We start from the raw sequence: 22282 nt of genomic DNA, 5'->3' as shown, positions 1-22282 counted from the left end.
TGTTCCACGGCCGGGACGAAAACCACACTGCTCCTCCTGAAGCCGAGGTTCAACTATCGGTCGGACTCTCCTCTCCAATACCCTGGCGTAGGCCTTACCAGGGAGGCTGAGGAGTGTGATCCCCCTGTAGTTGGAACACACCCTCCGGTCCCCCTTCTTATGAAGGGGGACCACCACCCCAGTCTGCCAGTCCAGAGGCACTGTCCCACCCCCACTATAAACAGTGTTGGCGAAGCACTGCTTCCCCCTCCTGAGGCGACGGACGGTTTGCCAGAATCGCTTCGAGGCCAACCGGTAGTCCTTCTCCATGGCCTCACCGAACTCCTCCCAGGCCCGTGTTTTTGCCTCTGCCACAGCCCGGGCCGCAGCACGCTTGGCCTCACGGTACCCGTCAGACGCCTCAGGAGTCCCACAAGCCAACCACAGCCGATAGGACTCCTTCTTCAGCTTAACAGCATCCCTTACTGCCGGTGTCCACCACAGGGTTCTGGGATTGTCGCCGCGACAGGCACCGCAGACCTTACGGCCACAGCTACGGGCAGCAGCATCGACAATAGATGCGGAGAACATGGTCCACTCGGACTCTATGTCTCCAACATCCCCCGGGATCTGATCGAAGCTCTCCCGGAGGTGGCAGTTGAATACATCCCTGGCCGAGGGCTCCGCCAGACGTTCCCAGCAGACCCTCACTATGCGCTTGGGCCTGCCAAGTCTGACTGGCTTTCTCCTCCTCCAGCGGATCCAACTCACCACCAGGTGATGATCAGTGGACAGCTCAGCCCCTCTCTTCACCCGAGTGTCCAAAACATGCGGCCGAAGATCTGATGATACGACAACAAAGTCGATCATCGACCTCCTGCCTAGGGTGTCCTGGTGCCAAGTGCACTGATGGACACCCTTATGTTTGAACATGGTGTTCGTTATGGACAATCCGTGACTAGCACAGAAGTCCAATAACAAAACACCACTCGGATTCAGATCGGGGAGGCCATTCCTCCCGATCACGCCTCTCCAGGTGTCACTGTCGTTCCCCACGTGGGCGTTGAAGTCCCCCAGCAGAATAATGGAGTCCCCGGGAGGGGCACTATCCAGCACCCCCGACAGGGACGCCAAGAAGGCCGGGTACTCTGCACTGCCACTCGGCCCGTAGGCTGAAATGATAGTCAGAGAACTCTCCCCAACCCGAAGACACAGGGATACGACCCTCTCATCCACTGGGGTAAACCCCAACACGAGACGGCTGAGCTGGGGGGCAACAAGCAAACCCACGCCAGCCCGCCGCCTCTCCCCGTGGGCCACTCCAGAGTAGAACAGAGTCCAACCCCTCTCAAGGAGATGGGTTCCAGAGCCCACGCTGTGCGTGGAGGCAAGCCCAACTATTTCTAGTCAATATCTCTCGGCCTCCCGCACAAGCTCAGGCTCCATCCCCCCCAGCGAGGTGACATTCCACGTCCCTAGAGCCAGCCTAAGCATCCGGGGATCGGGCCGCTGAGGTCTCCACCTTCGTCCGCCACCCAATCCTCTTTGCACCGGTCCCTCACGGTTCCCCCTGCAGGTGGTGAGCCCACTGGGGGATGGCCTCGCGTCTCTCGTTTGGGCTTGGCCCGGCCGGGTCCCGCGAGGAGCAACCCGGCCACCAGGCGCTCTCCGACGAGTCCCGACTCCAGGCCTGGCTCCAGGGTGGGACCCCGGCTCCGCCGTACCGGGCAACGTCACGTGCCTCAATATTTTTTTCTTCATGAGGGATTCTTGAACCACTCTTTGTCTGACCCATCACCTAGAGCCTGTTTGCCATGGGAGACCCTACCAGGGGCTTTTAGGCCCCAGACAACATAGCCTCTAGGATCATTTGAGCACTCAAACCCCTCCACCACGTTAAGGTGGTGGTTCAAGGAGGGGCTATTTAAATGTGTTTTTTTTTTTGTTTTTGTTTTTTTTTGTTTGCTATTTAAATGTGTTTTTTTTTTTTTTTTTTGTATTTTTTTCTTGTTTTATTTTAAGTTTTAAATATGGTGTTTTCAAACAAAACAACTAAGGTTTAAAATAAAGTTAACTGCCTTACAACTTTGTTGTGGAACTAATTTCTTACAAGGTATTACATGAGCAAAAATGTGAAAAAGTTAAAAACTACTGAAGAAAATCTAATTGGAACAACTTAAATTTTTTAATGGTGGTCAGCTTAAAAAGTTGTGTTCAATTGAGTTCATAATACTTAAAAACTCCATTAAAAAAATCCAGACAAAATTGTTGGAACAACTCAATTTTCTGAGTAATCAGCTTAAAAGCGTCCCTCCTTCCAGGACTTATACAGGTCTAGGGTCAGGAACAGGGCAGCTAACAACTCTGCAGACCCCACACACCCTGCACATAAATAGGCTTTTACCTTCAGGTTGGCGCTACAGAGACTGTTTGCCCCAGACTGTTTCTCTGATGAACACTTGACAGTCAGAGTTCCAGAACAACACCATGCATACTTGGACTGTATACACTTGGATTGTTTAATATGTTATTTTTAGAGGTAGTAAATAAACATGCACCACTTAAAAAAGCAACTGTCACAAATGTGCAAATCCCTGGACTGATGATGAATTAAGAGACTGCATGACACAAAGGGATCTAGCTAAGAAAATAGCAACATTATCAGATTATGATTAGGAATTGCAGGTTTATAGGAAGCTCAGAAATCATGTCACTAAACTGAATAAAACAAAGAAGAAGTCATATTATCAATATTTAATAATCAATGTAAGTGATGACAGTAAAATGTTATGGAACATTTTGAATAATATCATCCCTTATTTCTAGAATCAGATGGCAATTAAATCAAAAAAAATGCTAACTATCTGAATTTTTATTTTATTTCAAAGGCAAAAAAACTAAGAAATGAAATGGATCGAGCAAACATTGGACAATCATGTAATTTGATAAAGGATAAAATGATGAAAAGAAAATAATTTGAATTCAAGTTTCATAAGGTTACATAGAGTTATTTAAAAAAAATCTGTTGGGAAGTAAAGATAAATTAGCAGGGACAGATAATTTGGAAAAGTGTTAAAAATTGCAGCAAATTAATGTTTGGTTCCAATTTATCATGTGCTGAATTTGAGTTTGGATAAAAGTGAATTTCTAGCAGCCTTGAAAACTGCTAAAATAATACCACTGCCTAAAAATATAAATGCACCTTTCTCAGGTCCCAACAGTAAGTAAGATCATGGAGAGAGCTTTTTATAAACACATACAAGATTATTTTTCAGAAAATAATTTGATTACAGGTCATCAACATGCATTTAGACCAAGTTATTCTACTGAAACTGCTTTGATTCAAATATCAGGTGATTGGCTCAGAGTAATAGATAATCATAAAATAGTAGGTGCTGTGCTATCAGATATTTCTGCTGCTTTTGATATTATTAACAATGTGCTTTTACTAGAGAAATTGAAATGTTACGGCTTCAGTTTGCCTGCAGTTGTATAGTTGGAGAGGTATCTAACAATCAGGAAGCAGGATGTGTTTTATGATGGCAGCTTATCAGACATTACATCTCTTTCTTGTGGAGTTCCCCAGGGCAGGTGTTTAGGTCCTTTACTGTTAAATTTTTGCAAATGATTTTCCATTATGCTTGAAGAATGCAACAGTTGTGATGTATGCAGATGATTCCACGGTGTATGCATCAGACTTTAATTATGAAAAACTCACAAATGTTTGAAATCGGGAACTGCAGGCATTAACTCAATGGGTAAATAATAACACACTAATTTTAACTAAAACTAAAAGCATTGTTATAGGATATATTTCGGCTGAAGGAAAAGCCTGAACTAAAGGTGATTATTAAAGATGTACCAATAAAACAAGTAAAAGAAGCCAAACTGTTAGCAGTTGTACTGGATAATCGACTACGGTGGAATAAACACATTGATAAACTGGTTAATAGAATGGGAAGAAGACTGGCAGTCATAAAACTCTGCTCATCAATTTGGACAAATAATATCATCAGACAATTGATCAAATCCCTTGTCTTATCTCATTTAGATTATTGTTCATGTGTGGTCTGGGCCCTCAGGTACAGTAATACACAAACTACAAATTGTTCAAAATAAGGCAACTCGGTTTTTACTTAACTGTGTTTTTGGAACGAATGTTAATATGATGCATGTCAGAATATCTTGGTTAAAGGTCGATTTCGAGTTTATTTTTAAAATGGCCTTATTTATGAAAAAGGTTATACTGTCTAAACAGTCAAAGACAATGTACAACAGGTTACTTTTTAGCACCGAAGAACAGTTATCCTACCAGACATTCAGTTGTAACTCTATGCGTTACATTAACGCTCAGCTTGGACTCCTGCTTTACTTGCACTGCCATACTTGCACAATGATCATCTGCACTGTTGTATTGCTCTTGCATCTTATACTGCTCTATATTTACTCTCACTCACTTAAAACTGTGCACATATATTTATATTATATTGTAGATATGTTTATACTGTTTAATTTGTATTGTATTGCACTGACTACACCAAAACAAATTCCTTGTATGTCCAAAAACGTACTTGGCAATAAAGCTTTTCTGATTCTGATTCTGATTCTGATTGATAGCAGATTCATACTCCCAAAGATTAAGACAAATTCTTTGAAAAAGTTCAATTCAATCCAGTTTTATTTATATAGCGCCAATTCACAACACATGTCGTCTCAAGGCACTTCACAACAGTCAGGTACATACATTACAATTAATCCTAACCATTGAACAGTTGGTTATATATATAGCAATGGCTTAATGGAACGTCAGTCAGTCATTTTCTACCACTTCTTCTGTAGTGGGTCGCAGGGAAGCTGGTGCCTATCTTCAGCAGTCTATGGGCGGGAGGTGGGATACACCCTGGACAGGTCACCAGTCCATCGCAGGGTGCTTCATGGAACATTTTAACAATAAATATTATTGAGCAGAACCATAAAGGATCAATTAAGAACAATATTAAAAAGACATTTACAACAGAAGCAACTATTCTAAATTGTTTTCCCTATTCTATAATATCTTGATTAATTGTATGTGAACACGTGTCATTTGTATATGTATGTTTTTGATCTGTATGTAGTATGACATACCACAGAATATATTTATTTTTTAGATTTGATTTGAACTATGACCTTTCATTTGTTAATTATTTTGTTTATTTTGTTGTCTATCATGTATTGTGTTTTATGTGTATTTAAGCGATCAATGTGAGAGGACCCCAAAAAGAGTAGCTTCCGTTAAATGCAGCTAATGAGGATACAAAGAAATATGATCTTCTCTTGTAAAGTCACATGTATATATGTACATTTTAAAAATATTTTACATTTTTATTTTTATTTATATTGAAAAAAAATCTTCACTGAGAGCAAAGTGTACTGGAGTCAAATTCCTTGTGTGTGTGCACAAACTTGGCAATGAAGCTCATTCTAAAAATACAAACTGTGAACAGAATTAGTTTATTTAATCCAGAGATTTATTTTCTTTAATGCTAAATCTGCTACATTAACTAGAATTTACACAGAATGGGATTGGTGATGAATGACTTGGAAGATAAATTTCCATGAAGTTATAATGTCTTGGTTATTCTTAAAGTTTGGGAAATTAATTACTTTTTATTTCTGTTCTACTCCAGTTTGTGGCACATCTGGTCAAACTGAATATTTGACATGCTTGTATTTTGGATGAAGGGATCTGTAAACTGAAATCAACTGGACTCCTTGCTAACCCAAAACCCAGTTCCATATGAAATGGGTAAACCTGAAGAGTGCAATTTATGTTCTCAGGTGGAATTAAGAAAATGTAATTTTACAAAAGTCCTCATTATGTTACAAAAGGATACTACTAAAGTTTGATTTAATTTTCTTATACTGGATTATTGATTTACCATATTTGTTTATTTTTGTTTTGTCTTGTCTTCTAAGACAAGAGTGATGAGTTCAAAGTAAAAGTGTTGCTGTGCATTAACATGTCAGTCCTCTGTGGCCAAATATGTCTGAGTATCATCAAAATCCTCACAGTTCCTTTTATCGTTTTGCAATTGTTCACTGCTGCATATGCTGAAGACAAAACTTTGCTTAACTGCTTTTTCCAAATAGCCACACATGGATGTAAGCATCGTTATTTTCTTTAAGGAATTGTTGGACCACTTGTTTGCTGAATATTGGACCATTTACACTTTGCTGAACGCCACTATGCCTTTCCAACGTCCATCGGCCATTTTGTATCCAGGACAGTCCATTCCTACAAATCCCATCGGACACTACAACTGATATGACGGGGCGTCCCAAGTCTGACGTCACAAGATGCTATATAGGAAGGCGCCCCCTTTGAAAACACGTTTTTCGGCTGGAGACCTGTGGAGGTTAATTTGTCTCAATATTATTCAATCAAACAAAAAACTAATCTCAATCAAAAAAATAAATTGTGGTCAAAACTTTTGGAATATTCAATCAAAAAAAACTAATCTCAATCAAAAAATATTAAGTTGTGATCAAAACTTTCAGAGATGTAACGATTATTTTCTTTTAAATGGAATATTTTATTTTGGGGAGAAAAAAAATAGTTTGAAAAAACGTTTTGATTTAAATGACAAATTCTTTCTCACGAAGAGAAAAAAGTTATTTGCAAAACATAAACTTTTATTTGCGCATGTCAAAAATCTTTGGTTACGACTCGCTCTTTTGGTTTTGACGCTCTGTTTTTGGTTGAACTCAACGAGTTGTGAGTGCTGGAAACATGAACATCCTGGGCGGGGCCTAAAGACCAACGCTGTAAGACGTTTCCCTATTGGTTAGCGCTGACTAAAGCGGCCGCTCGAACTGCAGGGCTTGCAGCGTCGCTTCAGTGAGAAGACATCAACTGTACAGAAGAAAACTGCGGTTAAGTGAGCCGACAGTCAGAAATACGCGGTCCCGCCAGCCGACACCAGCTCTCTCTTAAAGATTAGCGTCGCGCATACAAGGCGCATTACGGTAATGGAGCAGAAAGGACGCTGATCCTGGCAACGGTTGAGAAAATAAGAGGAAAACAGAAAAGTAACCTACAGAACATTTATATTAATTACATTTTTACAACTTTCACATTAATTTTTCATATAAAAGAATAAATATTTTATATTTTACTGTACTGTTTTGGAGAAATATCTTGTCAAAATACCTCAAAATGCTCAACCATTATATGCATTTGTCCCACTTTCAGGAATTTATTTCTCCAAAACCATGAGAGGTGACAACACAATCTCTTCAGATTATATTAGAGTGTTATCTATATTATAACCAGAATTAGTATTTCATAATTTCACTGTAGGTTTCTGGAGAAATACGCACGTGTGGACGCACATTAACTTCCACCCCCACCCCTCTCCCCCGCCCCACCCCCATCTCTCTCCCTCTGCTCAGAAGGAAGACTTCAACAAAGTAAAACCCATCCTTTGATTCTTTTATTTTTATATTTTTATTAGGAATAGTCTGAGCAGGGTAAAGGAGATTTTTAGTGCGATTAGAGTCGCCATTTAATCTAATGTGTTCTGAATTGTATGTGCATGCCATTGTTTTGAAACTTGCTGGTACTTTTGGAGGCCGCCGTGTCTCGCTAGTGTGTCTTTACCGCGCAGGTGCGCTGTGAAACTGGACTGTTATAATAACCTCATGGTGAAATTCACCATTTTCTTTGTCTTCAACTTTACTGCTTACTAGCTTGCACCAAAAGTTTTATAACTCTTTGTGTGCTCACCTCGCCCAGCGTTGGGGATGTTTTATGACTGAGTATAACTGAGTTACAGTTTGAGCGACGCTCCCAACCTCCGCTCATAACCACATCCCTTTGTCATATTATCATTTTTGCCATAACTCCCGGTTTGATCCCATACTGCTGTTTGCTTTATTTTGTTTAGTTAGATATTTGACCCCTTTTGTGTAGAATTTGCATGTTTGAGTAGGTGAAGATTATTAAATCAGAAGAGCGGATTGTATCAGGGCTGTGATTTAATAAATGTTCACATAGATAAAGAGAAGGCGTTTTGTGTTTATTTTGTGCAAGAGTGATTCGTCAGTCAAGATAAGGCTGAAGTTCCACACGTTTCGGCAGAAACGGTCGATTAAACAATGACATCTCTGGTAATAGTTATCAATTATTACTGAGTATTTACAATTCCAACAAAATTTTGCAATAGGCTTTTTCTTTAGTACTTTGGATGAGGGTGTTGTCATGTTCTTCTTTCATCAGAAAAGATGTCCACAGACAACTGAGTTTCACAACTCAATATGTATATAAGGACATTTCAGAGAGGACTGACAGCATAGACGCAGCAGTTCCTCAAAGGAGCATCTTGGTCTGACTTGCTAAAGGTAAAGGAGGATGCTTTTGAAATATATTTTTGTGAATCAAAATAATCAGAAATCAAGATGCAAAATCTATTTAAATTACTTGATAACTAACTTTGATTATTGATCCTTTTAGTATTATACAGGGTATAATACTAAAACCAGAGGCTGTCACAGAGGCTATCACAACTAATCTTATCTTCTGATGGCCTATCTAATGAGTGTTGGTAGTAACCTTTTTGTTCTTTCTGTCACCAGATTTCCCCTACTTTACAGAGTAAAAATGGTGGAGTACAGTGTGACTGTGTACACTTCTGCTCGTCAATTTTCTGACACTTCTGACTATGTCTACATCACGTTGGTGGGCACAGATGATGAGAGTGAACAAACTCAAATACCAAATTCTGTGCTCTATGGTGTAGGATCAGTAAGTTTGCCTTATTACCTTCTATATTTGCAGTAGAAATTGAAAAGTAATCTTGATCATAATAAATAGGAAATTAAAGTATACATTTCTTTACTGTACTAAGCAATACCTATTGTTTTCTCTCATGTATTTTAAAGTTTCAAAACATAAGGGAAAAGGTTGTAGGATCAACTCAAAATATCACTCCATGCTTTGCACCAAACCCTTAAACTACGTATTGTTAGAAGAATTGCAAAACACCTTGAATCATTGAATTATTTGGAATAGTTCAACATGAATCTTAAAATAATAATACACCCATATAAAACATTTTGTAACCTCTTTGTCCTGCGATGGACTGGCGACCCGTCCAGGGTGTACCCCGCCTCTTGCCCATTGACTGCTGGAGATAGGCACCAGCTTCCCCGTGACCCACTATGGAATAAGCGGTAGAAAATGACTGACTGACTGACCTCTTTGTACTGTTCAGCTCCTTTTTGTGCATAAAGTTTTTATAAGAAATCTATTAAATGCTAAGTGTAGAGACTGCTCAGAATGTCTGACAAAATGAGGCTTGGTGACAAACCTCTATTATAAACACTCCCTTTACTCTTTTCAGATTTCTGTCTCATTTCCTATCAGAAACAAACTTCTGGGTTCAATGTAACAAAATTCAATTGAGTAATTCTTATCCGTATATACTGTACAATTAAACCAAAAACATACACATTTATTTTGGGAAGGAAATAAAACATAAATAGCAGTAATAATTTAATAGCATAATTGTGCACACCCTTAAATTAGATATTTGTTAAAGCATCTTTTGATTCAATTTCAGCTTTCAGTTTTATTTGGTAAGTCAGCATTGCGACTTATCAATGGCTAAACACTGTATCTGTTAAAAATTCTCCAAATCTATTGGATTATGAGATTGTCCTTTATCCATGGAGGTGATTCTTCCAATCTTCTCAAGAGAAACAGGCAGAGAGAGAGAGAGAGAGAGTGTGTGTGTGTGTGTGTGTGTGTGTGTGTGTGTGTGTGTGTGTGTGTGAGAGAGAGATTAATTGTATTGGATCCTAATGGTGCCACTCCATGTATACAGCCCAGCTGCTGTAAGCCACTGAATCAGGTTCTTCCTAACTTCATACATATTTTTGGAATGAAAATATGTTTACTCAGACTTCATGTCATTTGTAAAATACGTTTAATGTCTTTTGGTGTTTAATAGTTTGTGCTTATCGCTTCCTTAGGAGTTGACTTTCACTGTTTCCTGTGCCTCTTCCATTGGAGAACTGGAGCTAATAAAACTAGACAAACAGAATTTTCTCATGAATGAAGACTCCTGGTTCCCTGACAAGGTTGTTGTCAAATCCCCTGAGGATGAGACCTTTACCTTTCCTGTTTACCGCTGGATTACTGACACCAAGGCGCACTACTTCAAAGAAGGAAATGGTGTGTGAAATATCTTTAGTTTGCTGAATATCATGATGAACTTAAATGCTTAATTAAGTTTATAGAAACATTGTGGGACTTAAAGAACTTTAATTGCTAAACCATTCTTGCTAACTTAACTCTAAAAAATCTCATGTTAAGTAAACAATGCTTCTTTAATAACGCCCAAAACCATGTATCATTTTTCTTTCACTCCACAGTGATGCACTACTTTGTGTTGGCTTATTACATAAAACCTTAATGAAACATACTGATTACCTTTACAAGGCACTGTATTTATAAACACTCATGTAAACTGTGTCAATACTCGCAAGGTTGGAAATAACTTATCTGTTAGGAATTTTAAACTCTGTGATTCTTTCTTGCTTTTGCTCCCATTTCCAGCTCGTACAGTTCAAGAAGATACGAGCGCTTGTGGCAAGAGTGCTCGAGAGAGGGAGTTAAAGGAGCGTGAAAAAAACTATTGGTAAGAACTCTTTGAGGGAACATGTTTTAGCATAATGTAGACAAACTAAACATACATGTAAATTTATTCCACTTTAAAATGGTTCTATCCCACCCAGCATATTAATAACTAATAATATTATGTTTAATTTTGATGACTACATATGATATGAAATACTTGTCACCTTCTGCTTATCTGGGACCGGGTTGTGGCGGCAGCAGTCTAAGCAGCGATGTCCAGACTTTGCTCTCCCCAGATACCTCCTCCAGCTCCTCTGTGGGACCCCCGAGATGTTTCTAGGCCAGCCAAGACGTAGTCCTTTCAGCAGGTACTGAGCTGTCCTCTAGGCCTCCCTCCGGTGGGACTCGCCGGGAACACATCCTGAAGAAGGCGTCCAGGGGTGACCGAAACAGATGCCTGAGCGACCTCAGTTAAATCCTCTCGTTGTGAAAGAGCAGCAGCTCTACTCAGGAGTTTCTCTCGGATGGCTGAGCGCCTCACCTTATCTCTATGGTAGTCCCTGGACAACCTTCGGATGAAGCTAATTTCAGCCACATGTTTCTGGGATCTCGTTCTTTCAGTCATGACCCAAAGTTCATGCCCAATTGTTTCTAACATGGGAACTGTAGAACGTTTGGTTTTGAAAATGTTTGTAACAATCATATGAATACTTTTCAACCAAATCTTTTTGCTGTGAGTTTTAACCACTTTGCTACGTTGACATCAGCCCTGGTAATAAATAAATAAATCCATTTATTTATTTGTTTGTATTTTAGACAGTTTGCACCAACATCAAATGTTAATACATTTGACCTCAAGTGTGTTATGTCTGAACTCATAATGCACATGTATCAAAAATGCATAACTGTTGTGCACCCAAATCCCTCATTGTTGGGCTCTGTTTTATTTCTATAGCTGGTACTCGTATAAAGAGGGAATACCTCACTGCATCAAGGCAGATGACCCTTGCGAACTGCCTCCTGAGATCACTTTCTCCTACACCAAGAAAATGGGGTTTGCCTTCACTACGATCACAGGGTAGGCCCTCATTTCATATTTAGTCCCATAATGCACCAATCGATTAGTCAGTGATAGAAATTGCCAATTTTCCTTGTACTGCTTTCCTATGACGAAGTTCTTCAAAAGTAAAAACTACCATTTTTTATTGTATATAAAATCACCAACAATAGGTATGTTTATTGTTACACCTCGTGCCTTCAGGCAAAAATTGGGATCATCTCAATTTTCTGTTGCATTCAAAATAATAACCTCTAAAACACTGGTAGGACATGTTTTATTTTATGGTCAATACTTGTTACATTTAATTGCTGAATTGAAATAAAGTTTACACAAATAGCTTTGGATGTGTTACAATCCTTAAAATGAAAACTGGAATTAGAAGGTCAGAGCTCAAAGAAAGCCAGTAGTTGGTAACAACCAGGAACATATTTGTGACATATTTGTTCAATGTTTGGTTCTCAAAACATAAATCCAATAATTGCTATAATTCAATTTTTATTTTACAGCTGGTTATCATCAAAGTTCAAGGGACTCATTGATTGTGACAAAAAATGGACAAATGTTGAGAAGATCACTCATGTATTCAACAGCAGAAGGACTGAAATCGCAGGTATTTATTATTATATTAATTTATGTCACTTTGATCCACACTCACTGGTGTTGTGATTATCATTATGATTATATTATTTAATATTTAATTAAATAATAATTTAGTCTGTTAACTGTTGTCCAGTGAATACCAGCCCAATAAGGTGGTAGTAGCAGGACAATAGAGAAAAGGGTGGAACAAGCTCTGGCATTACTGAACAGCAAAACTCTGCACAAAAAAGGAATCAATTCGCACAATTTCTTAAAATACAAGAATTTATTAACAAAAATAACTCAACTCAAAGTCAAACATATTTCAATCAACAAACAATTTACTATACTAGAACAATTCAAATAAAACAACCAAGCAAAATGAAAGAATAAAGAAGACCATATATACACAATATGAACAAGGGAATCAAAGATGGTTAAAAACCATGGCCAATAAAATGATGCAACATTACCATTTAATGTTATTTATTTTTCAGAACCAACAATTATCTTGAGGAATCTGGAAATTAAATTAAGTTATTCTTGGAACTAACTTAGCCAATAATTGGTATACCTTCAAACAACCAATGCAAGATCAGATAAAACATTTTTTTATAAAATATTTTAAAGAATGATTTGCTGAATAAAACCAACCTTTTGGATGACTAATTCTTAATGGTGTTTAATTAGCTGTCTTTATTTAGTGCAATAACATTTAAAGAAATATTATTCAGGAAATATTAAAATATTTTTTAAGGAAATATTATTTTGAATAAGAACCAACAATCTTTGTGGATAAATGATTCTTAATTAGCCATCGCCTGAGTCACATGTAACTAGCCTTAGCTGTTGGCGGTTAGAGCTAACAAAGGAAACTTAATGCATGTTACCACTCCTTTAAAGTCGAAATTTAGCTTTTTAAAATACCATTAATAAAAGGATTATATTGCATGAGCGCTGACGGCGCATTATGGCCGATCTGTGATTAAAAACCACCCTTTAAATAAAGTTTGTCTTAACTTTAAAACAAAACACAGAGCAGAAAACCATCCTCAATGCTGAGAGGCCTGTTCACATTAGCTGACCAGACAGCCTGCTAGCACTTGAGTAGCTGAATTTTCACAACGCAAGCAAAAAACAAATGTCATGAAACAAACATTATTTACAAAACTAAACTAATTTCTCTGCCCAAAACGCCATCTTACCTGAAGTAAGTAAGAAGTTGGGATACGGTTTGGAAGTAGGACAACGTGTTTTATTTTGAAAGTTCCAGAAAAGCTCATACCGGCCTTTGAACTGCACAGTTCAGAGTTCATGTTCCAACCCATGGCTAGGGTCTCAATACTCATCACATTATTAGGTATACCTTACTGGGTCTGGGTTGGCCCTAGTTTTTTTTAGAGTGGCAATTTTTAGATTCAACAAGCTGTCAGAAAAATGTCTCTGAGATTATAGTCCGTATTGAGATGACAGCATCACACAGTTGCTACAGAATTGTCGTCTGCACATCCATGAAGGGAATCATCTTTTCCTTCACATTCCAAAGGTGCTCTGATTCATCAAGATGTGATGAATTTAGGGGCCACTGGAGTACCGTGAACTCATAGCTATGTTCAAGAAATCAGTTTGAGATAATATGAGCTTTGTGACATGGTGCATTATTCTACTGGTAGTAGTCATTCGAAGATGGGTATGACCATGTTCATCATAAAGGGAGAAACATAGCACCAACTGCTGCTCACTGGATATTTTCTCTTTTCAGGTCATTCTCTGTAAGTCTCAGAGATTATTGTGGGTGAAAATTGCAGGTGATCATCAGTTTCTGAATTATTCAGACCTGATTTTGGCAACAACCTTACTCAAATGTTCAAAATTTGCTTAACTCACATTTATTCCCCGTTCTGAAGCTCAAGTTGAATTTCTACAAGTCATCTTCTAAATGCCAAATTACATGGAGTTGCTACTGTGTGATTGACTGATTTACTACTGGCGTTAACAAGCAATTAGTCAGGTGTTCATGTTAAAGTGCCATATGTACTATGGTGCCAAGGGTACCATTTTTTTCAGCCTTTATTTTTCAAAGGAGGCTATAATAATTTTACAGCCCAATAAATAAACTTTTGTCCTCACATTTATTTCCTTAAGTAACACGCTGTCAAAAATGGAATAAGTACATTGTTATGACAGATTTTGTACTATTTATATATGTATTTATTTATTGCAGAGCATGTCCACGGACTTTGGAAGACCGATTACTTCTTTGGCTACCAGTTTCTAAATGGTGTCAATCCCATGATGATCAGACGCTGTATGGCCCTGCCTGATAACTTTCCTGTCCCTGACAACATGGGCCTTCTGGATGGTCAGGGTAGCTTGGATGAGGAAATGAAGGTGATTGTCTCACACAGAAACTTTTAGGAGGAGCATAGTTTACTTGATATCATTTGCCATGTTTTGCCAAAAAGATACTCATACTTAGTCATTGTAATGTGCACGTGCCCAACAAGAGAAGCAAAACATCTCTGTTGTTGAAATTAAACAGAAAGGCAACATATTCCTGTGCGACTACAAGATTTTGGATGGAGTACCAGCAAATGTCATCAATGGGAAGAAACAGTACCTGATGGCTCCACTCGTCCTGCTCCACAAAACGCAAGATAGAAAAATGATGCCAATTGCTATTCAGGTAAGAGTAGTACTCTAATGAGGTACATCAGCAGTTAAAGCAACTTTAATTTAAACTGAAAATATATATAATGAATAAATCAATCGCCTTTTATTTACAATACTGTGAAAAATTATTTGCTCCCTCACAGATTTCTTGTATTTAGTGACATTTAAATTTTAAAACCAGACAAAGATACATTGGATACATACAAAAAACTGTTTTAAAATGATATTTAAATTTTTTAAGGTGAAAGAAGCTATCCAAACCAACTTAGGCCTATGTGAAAAAGCACCTGCCCCCTACAGGCTTGTGCATACTTCACAAGAACAGAGATATTTGTTCTTTTACTTGAGATGGCAAGAACAAAGCCTTTTCTGGCCAGGACATTTAATACTTCACAAAATACTCAAGAGCAGAACTTCTGGCAAGTCCTCATAGGACCTGCCCACAGGAGCATACTTTTGAGCAATACCCACATCCACTCCTTATTCCCAATAAATCCCACAAAGTTGTCCGAGAGCAACAGCTGCCATCAAGTGTTTGCGGTAATCGGCAATGAGTCTCTGTTATCTCAGTGAAGGAATTTTAGACTACTGTCCTTTGCAGTGGTGTTATCTAAGGTTATCTTTTTCTCATATTAGATTTGTTTGATAACATAAAACATTTAAGTGTTCCAAAAAAACAAAAATTGAAAATATATACATTTTTGTTACTGCACTGTGTTTCACATTGTTTATGCATGAGGCAACCCAAATTGCTTCCAAGTGTAAACACAAGGAACTTTAAAACATTTAAAACATTCAAAAAAATTAATGTAGAGAGGTTAACAGGCTTACATATCTAATGTGATAGCTTGTTATAAAGGTGAAAGGCCTGAAAACTAAACAGTAATGAAGGGATTAAACTAGGATGTTTCTCACACATATTGACTCAGATTACTCACATTCGTGCTGATTCTACTTGATGGATGAGAAAGTTAATTTCTAGAAAACAAAAATTCTTCACTCAACAATAAATATGCTGAATTGACAGAAACAGTACAACTGAAGTACACTATCAGCAAGCAATTATATAAATAAAGCATGTCTGATAAGGCAACATAATAGTCCTTAACTTAATATTAGACAGTATGCTATTCTTCTTGAGATTTTTTAAACACTGTAAGAACAAAGTAGTATTAAAAAACAAGGCTGTTGATCATAGTATCTGATCCTGTTGCAAAAACTATTCGGTTAAAGTTCTTTGTGATTGATTTTAATACCATCCATTTAAAAGAATATCAGTTAAGCATAACTAAACATTTACCTTCTTTATAATTTCTTAACTGAATCATTATTGGCAACATTTCAACAAATGTGCTGTTTAACTTGTTTCTCCTTCTGTAGCTGAAGCAGAAACCAGCAGAAGACAACCCAATCTTCTTTCCAACTGATTCTGAGTACGACTGGCTGCTGGCAAAGATCTTTGTGAGAAGTGCAGATTTCAATATGCATCAACTCAACACTCACCTGCTGCGCACTCACCTGCTGGCTGAGGTCTTTGCAGTGTCGCTGCTGCGCAACGTGCCCATGGTGCATCCCCTTTACAAGGTAACTGAAGCCTGTGGCCCATAATGTTTGGAGATCCATATATATACACTGTTAAATCTTTGACAGTTAGAGATTCATATTCTGTACTAGAGATTAATATTCACAGCTAAATTAGGCTTCATAGTTTAAGCATTTGTATCTCAAGTTTGTAAATGGGTTAAATAATATTTATTTGTCTGTTTTTTATGATGAAGTCTTTTTGTTGGCAAGAAATAGGGTCCGTTTCCAGATCGGTTTTATTTTCTTAATTACTTTGTGTTCATATCTACATCATATTATAGTATAGTTTTTATTTTTCTATTTCATTCATATATTTCTCAGATTTTCTCCACAGTCAAATTATTACGTGATTTGATTAATTAAATTATTTTAGTTATGTAATCTTGATGTCATTTGACAAAAACGTAATTATTGTACAGTGATTTGAAGAAGTGTTCAATCGCACTAAACTTTTTCACATTTTGTCATGTTACAACCATGAAAGTCAATGTATTTTATGGAAAGTTTACGTGATACAGGGGTCTCCAACTCCAATCCTTGAGAGCTACTATCCTTCAGCTTTTAGATGCACCCCTGCTCAATCACATCTGAATCAAATGAATGGCTCGTTACTAGGCCTCTGCCAAAGTTGATGGCATGCTGAAGAGGTAATTCATTCATTTGATTCAGCTGTGTGGGAGCAGTTATGTACCTAAAAGTTGCAGGACAGTAGCTCTCAAGGACTGGAGTTAGGGACCCTTGGGACACACCAATGCAAAGTACATATTTATAAGTGGAAGGGAAAAGGTACAAAGTATTAACATTTTTATATGACTACAAAATCCAAAAAAAGTGCTGTACACTTGTATTCAGCCCCCAGAATCAACACTTTGCTGACCACTCTTTGCTGCACTTATAGCTGCAGTCTTTTGGGTATGTCTTTACCAACTTTAAACATCTAGAGATTTTTTTTTTTAATCATTCATCTTTGCAAAATAGCTCAAAATCATTTTCATATCACATATTCTCAACTGAATAAATGCCTGGACCTTGACTGGGCCACTCTAACATTTGAATATGAATGAAACCTTTCCAATGTAGCTCTGGCTGCGTATTTAGATTCATTATCCTGCTGAAAGGTGAACCTCTTTCAGCCTTTACGAGGTTTTGTTCAAGTATTGCCCTGTATTTAGCCTCCTTCATCTTCCCATAAATCAGCTTCCCACTTCTGACGAAAAGCACACCCAAAGATGGGGCTGCCACCAGCATGTTATACTGTGGGGACGGCGTCTTTAGAGTGATGTGCAATGTTAGTTTTCCTTTGGCGTAGCATGATGTTTGTATTCAGACGGGGTACAATCACAGAATACACAAAAAGCAGACCGTACTATTTTTTATCCATTGCTTTTTCTGCCTTTGAGATCAAGAGATTCACGGACGTGTCCTCCCCAATGCAGCCTTTGGTGAGCTGCAGGCAAAGAGAACGAAATGCTCCTGAGTGCAGAGTTTTGTTGCTCTTTGACATCACTGGTATTTTAGTTGTGACTCCTCCTTCCTGGGAGCTGTCATGAAATGAGTTAATACTGTGCATTCTGGGATTCATAGTTTTTACCAGTCTCCTTTCTTTTCTGTGTGTAGTTAAGTCCTTGTTCTTCCTATGGCTGGGCCCAACAGCACTGTAAAAAAATTCAGAAGTCAGAAGAAAGTTGCTAATGTGGTTCAGTTGAAATTTGACAGTTAAAAAAGAACCATGTGAACCTCAAGATTTACAGAAAAACACAATTTATAAAAACAACACTGAATGTAACAGGATAGAAAATACAATAGCAGACTGAAGCATAAAACTAATTTATTGTGTTCCTTATTCGTTTTTCCTCAGCTTCTCATACCCCACACTCGCTACACTTTGCATATCAATGTGTTAGCTCGACAATCACTGATATCTCCTGATGGGGTTTTCACCAAGGTGAGTAACCTTCTTTGTAGTTCATTGCTAGAATTTCTATGTACAGTGGAAGCTCTAAAGAAATAAATTTTCCCAACTGTGAACGGTGCATACATTTCCCAAACACACATTTGTTTTAGCGTATGCATCCGCAAAATGAGCAATCACAATATCTCCAAAAAAATGACGGTGATGCACAGGTCCTCTCCTCCGAAGTCCTCAAAAAGTTGTGGGTAATGGAGGGGAAAAAGAGCAATGCTTTTGTATGTGGTAGCACCCAAACAAAGCAGTTGTCTTCGCTGCATAAGTTTTGTACCGTTACAATTTTAGGGAAAATCTTTGTTTTTGCTGAAGCACAGCGAGAGGCCAAAATCTTTAACAGGGATCAGCAACCTTTACAACCCAGAGAGCCATTTTTGAGCTTGGTCTAAATGAAATTTGTTAAGAGCAACATGACCCTTGTCCATTTCTGTTAATGACCCGCACAATTTGTTTTATGCTTAACTGAAAAAACCACAATCATATTTCTGTTTTTAGGTTTTAGGAAAAAAAAAACTTTTACAGAAAGAAATTTACTTTGTGACCCCATGACCATAAAATAGTGCATATGTGTTACTGAGTGTTAGATAAAAATGTTAAGACTGAAGATGATGCTGTGATAGTATATGTATATCTTTTTTTAATTTTCCAGATAGAAATCAAGAAAAGGAAGTGAAACCCTGGTTACAAAGCTGCTATTGGACGCTGAATAAATAGCCAATCACTTAAATTTTTTAAATAAAGGCAAATTATTACATTACTAGCTTCATTACATATAAAATGGGCAAAATTCTTACATTATAAGAAGGCACTATGTTATTTGCCATTAAGACAATAATGGTTTCTATGCACCGCGCAAGGATTCTAAAAATATTTTTATACGTATAAATAATATCTTCCAATCCCTCTAATTTTGAGTGACATCCAACTCTTGACATGATTATCGGTTAATCTCTTTTATTTTCAGAGAGGAAAGTTGTTTTCACAACATTTTAAGATACAAAGGGTCTTCTTAAAAAAAACAAAATAATAATAAAATTGTATTCAGAGGTCCCATAGTGTATCGCAAAGATTAACTGGTTTTAACTGTGATTTACCTTTCTTGTAGTTTGCTGCTTGTGGTGGAGAAGAAGAGGGATTGTTCACAATCCTGAAGAGATCCCTGTCCTCACTGACCTACAGCTCCCTCTGTATACCGGATGACATTGCCGAGCGTGGGCTGGAAGACGTCCCAAACTTCTACTACAAGGAGGATGGCATAAAACTTTGGGAGGCTATCCAAAAGTACAATATGCCTTCTCTGTTCTGCAATGTATTTTAACAAATTTTACAATGACACACGATAAGGGGTTTACCGTGTAATTCTTTCAGAGGTCACCTTTCAGCCTTACTGTTTATGGTTATTTTTTCCCCTTGTTTGTCTGCTTGTGCTGTACAGGTTTTGTTTTTGTTGGTTTTTTTTATGAAAGGACTGAAACTGGAATTCAATCATTTGATATGAATAATGAATGACGTTGAATAATCTTTTCTATTTCTAAAAGCTTTGTCAAGGGAATTCTCAAGTACTACTATAAGACTGATCGTGATGTTGAAAATGATCCTGAACTGCAGAAGTGGATCGGAGACATTTTTGAACATGGGTTCCTTTCACAGTCAAGTACAGGTGGGTTTTTACCCGACTGAGCCTTAGATAACTTCAGAGCATATAGTTTCTATGGGCTTAGGGAAGTATTAAATATTGCCATTAAAACTACACCTTTTTAGATAGTACAGAATCAATCATAAATACACTTGGATTGTTCATCCAAAATGTTAAAAATTCCAGTTATGTTTTTGGTTTCCTTTTCTTAGGAATCCCTCAAAAATTCAGCACTGTGGATGAGCTGATCAAGTTTGTCACCATGGTGATCTTCACTGGCTCAGCTCAGCATGCTGCTGTGAACTCTGAACAGGTGAGTCTTTGTAATTCATAGGAGTAATGCATTGTAGCTTTTTATTTTTCATGATGTATTTTGAAGAGGTGTTTCATAACTTGATGCATTTGAAAAAAATAAGGCTCAGATGTATTTTTCTTTTATTAGTGGCTCTCTGATGTACTAGCAAAATGCCAATAAACATTTAAAATGATTTTCTATATTCATTTATAGCATTTTTATTTTTTTTGAGTACATTCTGCTAATATGTAAAAAGCTTGCATTACCAACAGGTTAATATATTTTGGTTGAATTCAATCTTATTCTGTCTTCTATGATTCTATCATCACCGTAGTGTTAAGAACATACTGGACATAAACAAAAACTAAAAATTATAATCATAGACATATGTTTTACACTCCAACAGTGTGTCATTATTTATTAATTATTTGCAGTATGACTATGGTTCCTGGATGCCCAACACTCCAGTCTCCCTGCAACTTCCCCCTCCAACCAAAAAAGGGGAAGCAACTGAGGAAACAATGCTGGCAACATTCCCCGATGTCAACACAACAGTTCAAGGGATGGACACCATGTTTCTGCTGACCAAGCAATCTTCTGACTCTGTACGTAGAAATTTATTTCAAAGCTCATTTTTATTCAAGTTGGGTGACTTAATGCTACAAAAACATCCTGATCGCCTTTTTACAACTGTACAATTAAGTTTTAAGATCAATGTGATAAACATTAAAAACCTGTCATTGATACCATTAGGTCCTTCTTGGTCAATATCCTGAGGAACACTTCACTGAGAAAATTCCACGTGAGAAGATAAAGGAATTCCAGGGAAACTTGGAGGTGCTGAGCATGGGTATCAATGTTAGGAACAGGATGCTTAAGGTCCCCTACACATACATGGATCCCAAGAAGGTAGAGAACAGTGTGGCCATCTGAAAATTAAAAGATGGAGCCTTCTCAGCTTTTCACCAAATTCTGATTCAGAAACGTCTGACCTAAAAAAGAAAAAAAACAATTGCATTGCTATATGAACTTTTATTATCTTACTGTTATGTCTTTGCTGTGCAGTACTCTCATTGAAAACTAAAACTGGAATGTGATGTCTTTACTTTCATGTAAATCTTTAAGCAAAATAAATAATAGAAAAAAAAGGTTTTCCTGTCAAAGACAGCTATTAAGTGTAATTGATTAATTTCTGGCAAACAATTTATTGTCATTTGAGCAATTACAGACATTTTAGGTCTTCAGCTTTGGGATTAAACTGAATCAATAAACCTTTTTGTTAGTAGAAAAACTTTGTGTTGTGCTGTCTTTGCCTAATCAGAAAAAGGTGAGGTTTTTTTTAAACAGTAATTTTGTTTTACCAATTGAGCCACATTTAAGTGCCACAGCTTTGGAAAGCTAACTAAAATAGATTTTTTGAAATGTCCATATCAAGGAGGGGCCCTCCTTGAACATCCACCTTAACGTGGATGTTCAAGGAGAACATCCACCTTAACGTGGTGGAGGGGTTGGAGTGCCTGAATGATCCTAGAGGCTATGTCAGACAAAGAGCGGTTCAAGACACCCTCATGAGGACTACACAAACGAGGCATGAGACGTCGCCCGGTACGGCATAGCCTGGGTCCCACCTGGAGCCAGGCCCGGGGTCGGGACCCGTTGGAGAGCGCCTGGTGGCCGGGTTGCTCCTCTCGGGACCCGGCCTTGCCAAGCCCAAAGGAGAGACGCAAGGCCATCCCCCAGTGAGCCCACCACCTGCAGGGGGAACTGTGAGGGACCGGTGCAAAGAGAATTGGGCGGCGGAGGAAGGTGGAGACCTCGGTTGCCTAATCCCCGGATGCGTAGGCTGGCTCTAGGGACGTGGAATGTCACCTCGCTGGGGGGGAAGGAGC

At 38.1% G+C, this 22282-nt stretch overlaps 1 protein-coding gene across 1 annotated transcript; it reads left to right on the top strand.

Annotated features, from left to right (window-relative positions):
* The first annotated feature begins 8328 nt into the window (after positions 1-8328).
* On the top strand, positions 8329-21655 carry LOC124868811 (polyunsaturated fatty acid lipoxygenase ALOX15B-like). Its single transcript, XM_047366411.1, has 15 exons — positions 8329-8361; positions 8596-8764; positions 9994-10195; positions 10580-10661; positions 11556-11678; positions 12167-12270; positions 14464-14630; positions 14782-14925; positions 16293-16496; positions 18355-18441; positions 19568-19743; positions 20001-20122; positions 20311-20411; positions 20828-20998; positions 21147-21655. The coding sequence occupies exons 2-15, from the start codon at positions 8621-8623 to the stop codon at positions 21324-21326; spliced, it is 2007 nt and encodes a 668-aa protein (XP_047222367.1). The 5' UTR covers positions 8329-8361; positions 8596-8620; the 3' UTR covers positions 21327-21655.
* Positions 21656-22282: the final 627 nt, after the last annotated feature.

The sequence above is a fragment of the Girardinichthys multiradiatus genome, chromosome 5 (assembly GCF_021462225.1).
Source record: "Girardinichthys multiradiatus isolate DD_20200921_A chromosome 5, DD_fGirMul_XY1, whole genome shotgun sequence".
In the NCBI taxonomy this organism is placed as follows: domain Eukaryota; kingdom Metazoa; phylum Chordata; class Actinopteri; order Cyprinodontiformes; family Goodeidae; genus Girardinichthys; species Girardinichthys multiradiatus.
Note: the sequence above shows the minus strand (reverse complement) of the source record. Positions and strands in the feature narration are given on the sequence as shown.

Coding starts and splice junctions, on each gene's coding strand:
- LOC124868811 (XM_047366411.1), top strand. CDS start 8,621: ATGGTGGAGTACAGTGTGACTGTGTACACTTCTGCTCGTCAATTTTCT. Junction 14,631..14,781: donor GCTTGGATGAGGAAATGAAG/GTGATTGTCTCA, acceptor GAAATTAAACAG/AAAGGCAACATATTCCTGTG. Junction 18,442..19,567: donor CTGATGGGGTTTTCACCAAG/GTGAGTAACCTT, acceptor CCTTTCTTGTAG/TTTGCTGCTTGTGGTGGAGA.